Source organism: Musa acuminata, chromosome BXJ2-3 (genome assembly GCF_036884655.1).
Source record: "Musa acuminata AAA Group cultivar baxijiao chromosome BXJ2-3, Cavendish_Baxijiao_AAA, whole genome shotgun sequence".
NCBI classification, from domain to species: domain Eukaryota; kingdom Viridiplantae; phylum Streptophyta; class Magnoliopsida; order Zingiberales; family Musaceae; genus Musa; species Musa acuminata.
The window spans coordinates 6,240,400-6,252,207 of NC_088340.1; the positions used below are offsets into that span (position 1 = coordinate 6,240,400).

Consider the following 11,808-nt stretch of genomic DNA (forward strand, 5'->3'; position numbering starts at 1 on the left):
GATTGATTTCTCACATTTGTTTACTTAATGAGTTCTGAATTTGGCGATACTAATCCCATAGGTTTTGTTCAATCTGTAAAATATTTTCTTGATCCTCACATTTGTATACTGATATGAACACACAAACAAAGATCTCTTCTCAATCCAGGTGCCAATAACACTAGTCTCCAGACCTACTGCTTTGTACACTACCCAAAACGTTTTGGGTGTAATTATGTAGCCATTCTTGTCAAAAATTGAGCCACATGAATTGACTTTTGAGTTAGGAAAAAGTACTTCTTGAGGGGCATATATACCAGCAGCTGCTTGTGGTGCTCAAAAGCTTCAATCTGCTATTACTCAGTCAACCTTTTGCCAGAAATTTTCGAACGTTTAATTTGTTCAGCATTTTGTTTGGGTTCAAAATAATTGGATCAACCTGATATGAGCACACCTTGCAATCTTCTTCCACCAATTGAAAATAGGTCAAAAGACTACACTCTAGATAGATTGTCATCTCATCCTACATGATAATTTTCTTGATGCCATAAGAAAAAGAGGTGGTTCAAAGCTAGAAATTGTGTCCTCCTATATTCTTTTTTTCCTTCGCGTCAATATGGAAGAAAGAAATTAGACGGTATCTGAACCATCATGGAAGTTTTGAGGTACCCAAAAGAACAGCTCAGCCATGTCAAAAATGAAATGTAAGCATGACAAGCATTCTGCCCTCTTTGACTAGTAGATGGTTGAAAACTGCAGCAGATGTGGAGGGGCTCACCTTTAGCAACCATCAGAACCACCCTGATAAAACTGTCTGGTTTGACTTTGAGCTACGCAGGAACATATGACTCTAGCATCAGCTGTGCCGGCGACGGGGACTTGATCTCCACAATCAAGTATGTGAATGTCCACTTCTTGTCAGCCTGGTTTTTGAACATTTCTGTGTACACCTTGCCAAATCCATGTGGTCCGCGAATATGGAAATTTACCTATATGTAAATTAGATACAAGTCAAATGTTCATTCCTGATGACCCTGATGCGCGTTTGATATCTTCAACAACCAAGGAAGTGCATGATAAGTCTCTGGAAGCAAAATCCTAATCTTACTATTAATTTTCAGAGAATCAATTCTTGAAGGCGAACATTCTGCAGAAAGCTTTTTAAATGGATAATTTCCAGTATTGCCAGTCTTTAGTCTTTTCCAATTCTTAACATCCAATTCTTGCTACAGCTACTTAAAACTCACTGCTTTCCCAATAATCTACTTTGATAAGGCTGGTGGTAAAATCCTTCTCAGAGGTTTGCCAGAATCCAAATATCATTTGAAGATTGACCTCATTTTCTTAGTCCAGACAGGTTTTGCTAATTTTCACCAATTACCCTTTTTCAGAATAGATTAAAGCGAGCCCAGATAAGCATTGCATGGAAATGGAAGATTATAATTTGTAACTATCACATTGGCTAATAAGTTCAGATTGGTCTATAACTAAAACATGCATAAAAGCTTCTCCTGTGAGATATTACCTCAACATGTTCAATACCATCTTCATCAGTCCAAACCCTATTTGGAATACGTTGACGAGCAGCCCGATTTCTGCTTTCTTGGCCATAGCCAGTAACAGGAGAGCCAATTCTCACAGTAACCTGACAACCCAATATGGAGCACAAATATAATAAAGAAAACATAATAAAAAAAATCCCAAATGAGTTAACGAGGCAACTGATAGAAAAATCATGACTGAGATAGACCAGCTCTCTGATACATACCTGACTATCATTCTGCACCCTTTCAAGAGCCTTTCCGAAAATCTTGTACCTACATAATAGGTAAAGAGAAAATGCATAATAAATTACTTTCTTAATATATAGAAATGAAAGAAAAGGAAAAAAATACAATTAAAAAAAACCAACCAGATTACAAAGAATTCATAACTGCACAATTGCAAGCATTTTACCATCTAATATAATCATCTTCTTAGTAAAATGTAGTCTCTTCACTCCACATTGTCAAATAAAACTAATAATAAAAACTCCTGGAAACTTGATCCATCTAAAATTGAGGCTCAGTGAAAATGTGAGCTGAAATCAACAATTTGAAGGTGTTCCCACATCTTTTACTTCAAATTACGTACTTCCATAATCAAATCCATGTGATTTGATCTATCAAAATTTTTTTCTTCTTTAAAAGCTTCAAAACTAAAGAAGACAACCAAACAATTAATATTGATACAACATCTAGTGTGGCATGAATGAATCAAGCAAGTAAAATGTTTCACCATTATCGGTATACTAAACAGCAGGCAAAAGGTCCATATCTGATGCTCCATCCTGTTTGATTGATGGCACTGCAACCCCCATTTATGTCAAAGCTAATTAGATGACTGTGCTCATGACACATGACATGACATGGTTGACACATGCCACTAGACATACCAGCCAATAGATTTCCAGCTTGCCTTCTCTGCCAAGGGATGTCAATGATCCACATAGCGATCCAGAGTGGGCACTAGCACTTGTTTCTGTTGTTTGTTCAAGCGCTATGACAGATGAAAGTCAGTTGTACTACATAGACTCTACATTAAGTATAGTCATCATAATTCATTTGTGTAACGATTCTAACGTCAAAAATCAATAGTCACACTTCTAAACAGCCTAAAAGTGGCAATTAAAATTAATATGAATGCCTTATATCCATGGTATGCAGTACTGAATCGGACGGTATGTACCGGTCTGACGACATACCGGTACGCGGATCGTTCGGTACTGCTACAGTGCTACAGTATTATACTATAACAGTGCTATATTGCTACAGTGCTACAATAATGAAGAAAATTATATAAAATTATTTGGTTCACCAGGGTATACTGCTCGGTACACCCTGGTGTACCGCTCGGTACGCCGATACCGTACCATACCGAGCCAACCTCGAAATACCGGTATGGTACGGTATTGCATATCTTGTTATATCCTCCTAAATTGTATATTTGTGATGCATCACACAAAAATATGATGTCAAGACATCACTAATTAAACAGCAGCCTTCTAATACTACTTTCCTGAATTTTGGTAGAAACTTGTCCTCATTAAAGACTGTTGAAAGAGCTGAACCTAAATTCTCAGAATGAGCAGAAATTGAAACTCCAAACCTTATTAATATCTGAAGTTTAGTGAGTTAAATCTGAAATTCCAACCCTTTACATACAAAAACCAACTTATTATCACATAGTAAAAACAGAAAAGAAAAGTACAGTCTACAGAAAATGCATGTAACAAAGAATAATAAATATTCACTAAAAAGAAAGATTTTGCAGGTTTACCCACTCAACATAAGAGTCAGACATCTCAAGATGTTATCAAGAACTTATGATGATAACATGTCATATTTCTCCTTATATAATACCAACTGCTGCATAGCATGACAAAATGGTTTTAACTATTAAGCCACTGTTGACTCAAGAACCAAAAGTTAAAAGATCTTTTGATGACCATCGATGTTCAGCATAAATTTGTAACTGCAATCAAACTTGGTTGTAATTTATTCATAAATGGGCAATCGATATAGCAGCTGTCACTATAGCAGCAGCAGAGACTAATAAAAAGCAAGGTTAACTCTGAGTGTAGTATCTAATCATACATTACATTCAACATGTTGAGTTTCAAAAAACTTTAAACTTCAAGTAGAACTGGAAGAGTTACCATATACTATGTAGTTGCAGTTTCTGTAGTTACAGTTTCTATCTTTACTTTAAAACTAATATGAAGAAAAGCTTACTCTTTTGGCTCAAAAATTAACTCCTTAAAGACAGCATATGCAGCCAAGCCTGCAACACCCAGACCCGCAAGTATTATTAGACTGTATGAAGCGCCCTCTGCAAATGTCACTGGTTTTTCTGGAATATTGTATGTAGGTGCATCAAAGGGATCTTCAACTGTAGATATATCTTTTCTTTTCTCCTGAGAAGTTCATATGATACATGGCTCTTATCAAAAAACAATTACAACTATTGCATGAACAAAGAAGCCATGAACATAAAGCAGACTACATGGTACAAGTACAATCAACAGTGAGAACTAAGAGAACTGATAAAATGAATCATGAATTAATTAAAAAAATACTCTCATTTAGATAAGTTTTCTAGTTAAATCAGCTTGGCGAAACCATTATCTGTAACTTCAATAACAGGTCAGTGATGAATAAATAACTTGGAAAAAGATAAAATCTTCAGTAAATTTTATCAAGGTTTTAAATCCCGATCGTGGCTTTGTTCAGAGCTTAGTAGTGGCAAAAGATCCATGCAACTGACCCCAAATGATTGCGACTTTACAGCTTACCATTGCTATTATAAATATTGGTTATACTGGTCAGTATGGACCGATATGGGGACCTCCAATTCAATACCAAGCACATCGCCCAGTGAGGTTACCTTACTAGGCATGCTGCCAGAGAAGGTAACTAGTATGAGTTGTGGGATGGTATAGGAAACTTTTATTTTATAAATCTTTTGCTATTTTAAATATGGGGCCCTCAAGGACTGTCAATCCTCGTCTTCTATGAATGCTTGTTTATCAATGCTGAACATTTTCTTTGTCTTGCAACTTAACCCATAGTTCCATCAGTTCCTTGTTAACTGGGTTATCTTCAACATTGTCCACTGAGAACCTAAGACTACTTTCCTAATAACTTATTCTCTTGTGCCCTTCCTCGGTTTAAAGATTTTAAAGTTTTTCTTTTGCCAGATGTGATAAACTGAAGCCACAAAAATTCACTTCATGACAACACATGCAATGGATCCTCCTTTATAATGATCAACCCACCACTTCTATTCCTGCTCCAAGATTTCAGCTTTCTGATTCTGCAGAATGATAATATATCTTCCTTTACCTAATTTGTACTGCTACATCCAAAAAATAGATGCATGACATCTTTGTCAGCTTCTTGGCACATATATGGGTCTACTAAGTGATTCCTTCCTATATTAATCTATCCTTAGCAATTCGTAATTGCTAACCGAAGAATGACTGCTGTTTTCAAATTTTGTTCTTGAACCATACCATATTATGCTGCCACACTTTTGGCTCTTTAATTGTAATACATTTGCTAACTTAATCTGTGATAAAACCTTTTTAAATATCAAATACTAAGGCCTTTTTAATTATCAAGCATCCAGATCTTTTTAGCCTTGGTATCCCGAATACAAACTTTGCTAATTTTGGTTCACAATGTAGCAGTCTCCTGATTGATGGCTGGTCGAATAAGTCAAAACCACCTATTAGTAACTACATCAGCAACAAAGTGATGTTTGGCAATTCCTAAAATTCCTGATTACAATCTTTGTCTTTTACCATTTTTCAATCTCTTAATTACAATCCTATTGCATATTACATGTACTGTAATGATGAAGCCCCATCTCTGATCATATAATGTCAGCTCCTTTAGCATTTGCCATTTGCCATCCTACAGGACCAAAACTGAATAGTAATTCTCCACCAGGATTGTTCTCTACCCTTCTCTTTGTGTTTTTCCTTACAGCTAAACTGAATAGATCTCTTTATTGTCTACCAATATCGTTCTCTTCCCTTCCTTTGTGTTTTCCCTTAGGGTGTCATCCTATCTATTATCGTACAATCAAAACCTTTTTTTTCTTCAAGAACAGATTCAATAGTCCCTTGGTAAATTCATCCTGATTGTATTCCATCTCCTTCAAAATGGGTGTCCTCTAGCTACTCAATATGGCTGTGCAACAACCAGGAAGCCTGGAAGCCTGAAAAACCAATCCACAAAACTACCTGTTAATACTAATTTCATACTATTAATAAAGTATATGCATACATGGTTAACAGTTTGCTAAAAGGAATTCAAAATTAACTACAGATTGGGTACAAAAAGTATTCTTAAAGACATTGCATGCACTCACTTGAGAATTTGATGTTCCATAGTGTTTCCTCAGTATGTTAACCTCATATTATTAATATTCCCTTTAGGCACGTCCACTAGATTTACACTACTTTTTCATATATTCTCAGCAAATAAGACGATAAAGAATATAAGTTGTGAAGAATGTAAAAGGTGCACTATTTTTTTTCCTTGGCTCTTTAAAAAAATTATGTGATATGCAATAAAAATATTCTAATAATAAATTAGAATGAACAGTAATAATATAAGTCATTAAAGAGAACCAAGGGACGAAAGGGGAGCTAAGATGTCAAATGAATGATCTCATAGCTTTAGTGACAAAATACAAACCTCTTTTGTTCTTTGTTCTGATGCTTGTGTAGAATAATTTGATGCAGCTGTTCTCACTAAGCAAGAAATTGTGCAGTGCTTTCTGTCATGTATGGTAGGCTGAACTGCATGATTTCTGTTGATCATATGCCATCTGAAAAGTTTACTAAACGATCCTAGTGTTCATGTCAAAAACATGCATTAGTACATGCTATGCTCTTCTAGTGCACCATATAAAAGTTGCACAGAAACAGATGACGTACATGCTAAGCATGCAGATAAAAAAGACGGAAAAAGTCCTCAGCATTCATGCACTAATTTTGAAAGATCACTTTTCCATATACAGCATCTTTCCTTTTGCAAAATAAACCAAACGATAAGGAGCTGAAGTGGACAAACAATTTTTAGCAAATACATCTCTGTGAGTCATTGATTTAAAATTGACAGGTTGCACTCAGTGCCATATCTGGAATAGTTGGAACAAAAGCAGTTCAAGTGAGGAGATAAGTAATTTTATAATTTCAAATAAACATTGACTTAATTAAACTTACTTTTTATCTACACCAATAATGAATTAATGAGATAAGCAGATGGCAAGAGAACTTAGATAACTGGTTAATATAAGTTATATAAAACCAGCGATTTAAAAAGCGCTAGACGCCAAAAGGCGCCAAGGTGCAAAAACGCCCGAGGCGCTAGGCGCTAGTCCGAGCGAAACGAGATGCTAAAATATAAAAAATATATAAATTAATTAATAAATATAATTATTTAAATTATAAAATATGATATTAAATTAAAAAATCTTACAGAATCACAATATCACATTAACAAAAAATCTCAAAATTTAAAACAATAATAATAATTTCAAATAAATAAAAATTAGCAGTATTAAAATCAAAATAATATATTATTAATCTAATAAATAAAAAATATTGTTACTAGTATACGGTTAATAGTATACTATTAATATACTGTTAACAGTATATTATTGAGTTGATGTGAGTAGATGGAGTAAGAGTAACAGCAGCGGCAATGGCAGCGGGAGCTGAAGCGACGATAGTGGCAAGCAGCGACAGCAGCAATAGTGGCAGCGAGTAGCGGCAACGTTAGCGGTAGCAGCAGCGGTAGCAGGAGCGACGATAATGACAACGACAGCAGCGACAACAACAACAAGCAGCGATAGTGGCAGCGGTAGCGGAGAGCAGAGACAACGAAGACAAGCAACGATAGTGAAGAGAGGCAACGGCAATAGAGAGGAAATGTCAGCGGTAGAATCGCAAGCAGGGTTAGGGTTGGGGAAGTCGCGAGAGGGACGTTGGGAGGCTGATATCGATGCTTTAGTTGGTTCAATCGAACCAACTGAAGCACCGGAGACCGAACCAAACGTAAAACACTGGTTCGATCGCCTGGTTTAACCCGGGCGCTCGCCCGAAGCGCTTGACGCCTGGGCTCGGGCGAGCGCCTCTTAGAAGCGAGGTGCTCGCCTGAGCGCCTATTGAAATCGCTGTATAAAACCTTGATAGATCATCTTATTCTCACACATATATAGGCCTTCTCATGCAAGTTCATCAAGAATTTCAAATTTCTCAAGTTAAAAAGACAAAACAAAAGTGGGAAATGTTTATATCAATTACATGACAGCTGTGGTCCTCAGCTGTCAGTAGCCTACCCTACACTTCAGAAACAATATGCATGAGTTAAGATTTATAAGTTATTATCAAACATGGCTGAGATAGTAAGCAAAAGAAAATCCATGAACACCGCCTAAGAATATATGGTCGGTCATCTTGCTTTGACTATGATGAACAAAATAACTCAAGTGTTTTCCAAAGCACTAAGCACCATAAGGAGCCAAGGTCCCTTATTGCTTGAGAGGTTGGCACTTGTCCGAAGAAACCAAGATGCTTACCTTGAAAAAGTTATAAATATAGAATTAAGGATAAAAATAATTACTTAGATAAGAACTTCAATCAAAACATGTTTTATATCATTATTGCAAAATGAATACTTGACATTGTCTTACCCAAAATATTCCACCTTAAGTAATTTTGTCAGAGAACATGTAAGGATGACATTAGGTCATTTGGATCCTTTAAATAATTACACTCCCATCCTGGACACTGTCTATTGTTTATCGGTGATATTTCCTCTGACACACCTACAGTTGCCATTGTACTTGAAATGTAGTCTGAATTGTCATGATAGATTGATTAGTTGAACCATGGAGATAGAAGAAAAATAAGAGGGAGGGAAGATGGGGCAACGAGAAGATGGATGAAGGAGGATGACAGTGAAGAGCAGTGGAGAAACGGGAGGAACACAAGCAGAAAGTGGGAGAGAAGGGCAAGAGTGATGACTGTTGTTAGCTCTAGTTGGATTGGGAGACAAAACATACAGTAGATAGCAAAGAAAAGAATATAGAAAAAAAAATACACTAATCAAATGAGACCAAGGACATTTCATCTGAGTTTCTTGAACCTCATCGTTATATGCATATCACATGAAACTAAATACACAAGTCTGAAAGTCAAAATTCAAAAACACTGCAGAAGAGATGACATATTCAAGTGTAAAATTTGTACAGTTTAACAACAAAAAAAATGTACATAGTAATAACATACAGACAGCATTTATTCACTTAAAGACAAGAATAAATACTGGCATTCAAAACCTACAGATTTGACTAACCTTCAGCCTTTCTCACATCCTGCATTAAGAGAAACGAAAAAACCAGTTAATCCTACATGAAAAGACTAAGTACATATTTCTATGTGGCACTAACAACTGGTGACAAAGAAGCAGAAGATGAATGACAACTACATTACATAGAAGCTAAACATACAATACACTCTTTTTTTTGGGAAACTCTCATGCAACAATTTGTTTATAACAAAGCCTCAAAAATAATAAGTTAGTTACCGATCAACTCTTTCTACGAACTATTTAAAGAAACTAATTACTACATCCCTTGAACAATAAAGGAAACTAAGCAAGATTGGTTCTACAGAGACCCTACAAAAGATCAAGTTTCCTCTAACAGCCACGGTCAGTCTTGAAAAAATTGGATAAGTAGTGCAAACTTCATGTTGCAATTAAATGGATGATCCTCTGACAAATTAAGTCATTAATTATGAGAAAAACCCATACAGTGGCAACAAATAGTTCCTCTCATGATAATGAATCATGAATCTAACAAGAAATCTGCAATAAGGTATAAAATTTACTTTGGTAATACCAAACTCATGGTTTAACCTGAGTTTGATCAAGATTATCGTTTTATAATGTGAGTACTAGTGAGATATGACTGTCACAGAAATGACCATACAGCACTAAGTTTTATGAGTTCTCTATTGATGCTACACTGCGTCAGAAACCATTAAGAAACCAGAAGTCCCAGTCCTTTCAGTTTAAGATGACTTGCAAGTTAACCAATTCCACGTAAGTTTTAGAAAGAAACAATGTTTACTTAAGTTACCATTCTAATAGCAACGAATGAATGGAAGAACCTACTCAGTCCCGATTGGTTCCATATATAAGAAGGATCCACATTAATAGTGAAAGACAAGATCTTTTAGGCCTCGATCAAAGTCAAACTACAAAATCTAAAACGATAACGGCAATATGAACCCCGGAGAACCCTCTGTCAATTACATCACCTGACTAAAACGCCAGAGACCAACAGATGAAAGTTTTTGCCAGTATCACCTACAAATCATTGAAAAGTTCTTTCAAAATAGTGAAAACCTGACCTTGGCCGAAGAAATTGTAGATGATGCCCATTCCTTTGCAGGAGGCAAGCCGCCGGAGAGATTCCCCAGCGACTCCTGCCGGAACGACGGCGAAATCAAGCGGCGGGACGAGCCGCTTCTAGCAATACGAGATAAAACCCTAGACGCCATCTACCACCTCGATCGAAGACCAAGCTTACGAGACCGAATTAGGAATCGGAGGGCGAAGTGGCGAGAGGAGGCTCCGAAGTGCGGCGAGGCACAAAGAAGAAGCTTTTATAGGTCAGAAGCCGAAATAATAAACTGAACCGGATTCGGTCCAACCTTGTAAACCGCAATTGACAGTGTACCGAACCGGACCGGTAGGCCGATTTCTTCTTGTATCCCCCGACTTATTCTAATTCGCTAAAGTCAAATTAGAAGACACATAAAAAAAGGAAAATAATTACTCAAATCAGATTTAAAATGAGTTTGAACAGTTGAAATGGTTAAAGTAGATAAAAAAAAACGATAAGAGTGCTTTTTATATCTGTAATTAGATTATACGATGTGAGATCTAAGAGGATATAACTCAAAACCATGTAGTAATATTTAATATGTAAGGTTTAAAATATTTGTTTGATGATAACATATTAAATTTATTTATTAAGCGTTGAGAGTTGAAAATCTAATTCGATAAATTTTGAAGAAGAAAGTAAGTAATACATTATCTTTATCAAGTTGATTTTATGATATTTAATTTTTTTAATTTAAATAAGCCAATGATAGAGATAGAGAGTATAACTAAAATGGATGGTTTTGGAGGAACCTTTATAATTTAACCAAGTTACCTTTTTTTTGTTAAAAAAATGATGTTTTTTCTTTCTTTTTTTTGTATTGTGTAGTTAAATAGAGTTTGCATCGAGGGTTGAAGCTCTTCTTAGATCGCCTTTTTTGGAACATGTAACTAGGGATGATAAAGAGAATGGGACATAATGGGTTCCACTCAAATTCTTCCACTACATTACTTAAACTAAGAGAATAAATATATTAATTATTTTAATTAAATTTAAAATATAATTAGTAAAATAATTAAATAAATATTTTTGGGTGATAGATTATTTTTGTGTATCAATAAGTAGATTTGGATTTTTTTTAATTGCAAATTTTTTTAGATTTTATATTTTTGATTAGGCTATATAAAAAATATAATGAGATCGATTCACCTTTAAACACGGATCCTAAATAATTTTGGTTATAGGTTACTTGAGAAAGATATCGAGATAACCGAACAGACTGGTATGTTGTATACATGTCTATATGATGGATATAGCTAGTCTCATAGCTGCTCGTGTTAGGACATTAAGGATACAATACAAGTGCTCATTGGGGAATGAGTTCATCAATTGATCCGCTTACGGAATGTTGAATGGTTAATGATGCCTTATTATCAGATATCAATTCCGTAGTCCCAGTGGTATATCTGGTCCTTAGACTTGAGACACCAAGAATGTCATGTATGAGTGCTGCACTCTTTGATACCAGACTTATATGTTTGGATATCACAAATCTAGCACAACCGGTCATCGGGAGTGGTAGTCAACCTTACGAGGGCTATTGAGTGTCGATAGAGAATCATCCACTCTCGGTGTCATAAGAGGAATGTCTCATATGTTCTTGCTTAGACAAATCTTTGGCCAGGGTCATTCGGATTGACAGAGAAAAAGTTCTTTAAGAGAATCTGATTAGAGTGAGACTCGAGTAAAAACCGTCTAGGTCTGAAAGCATTATACCCGGTATACAGTCTCTGAGATATTAGATGGATGAGGAACTATAGGTACACGATAACTGAGGATAGACAAATCCAATGGATTGGATTCCCTTGTATCGTTTGGGGA

The 11,808-nt window shown here is 35.7% G+C and overlaps 1 protein-coding gene across 1 annotated transcript; it reads right to left on the minus strand.

Annotated features, from left to right (window-relative positions):
• Nucleotides 1-424: 424 nt before the first annotated feature.
• On the minus strand, nt 425-10,181 carry LOC103977662 (probable mitochondrial import inner membrane translocase subunit TIM21). Its single transcript, XM_009393239.3, has 7 exons — nt 9,953-10,181; nt 8,892-8,910; nt 6,225-6,379; nt 3,753-3,934; nt 1,748-1,796; nt 1,505-1,624; nt 425-968 (listed from the first exon to the last, which is right to left on the minus strand). Exons 1-7 carry the CDS (start codon nt 10,100-10,102, stop codon nt 810-812), a joined length of 834 nt encoding a protein of 277 aa, XP_009391514.2. The 5' UTR covers nt 10,103-10,181; the 3' UTR covers nt 425-809.
• Nucleotides 10,182-11,808: the final 1,627 nt, after the last annotated feature.

Coding starts and splice junctions, on each gene's coding strand:
- LOC103977662 (XM_009393239.3), bottom strand. CDS start 10,102: ATGGCGTCTAGGGTTTTATCTCGTATTGCTAGAAGCGGCTCGTCCCGC. Junction 1,797..3,752: donor TTAATTTTTGAGCCAAAAGA/GTAAGCTTTTCT, acceptor CCTATTATGTAG/GTACAAGATTTTCGGAAAGG. Junction 1,625..1,747: donor GGGTGCAGAATGATAGTCAG/GTATGTATCAGA, acceptor TTGGGTTGTCAG/GTTACTGTGAGAATTGGCTC.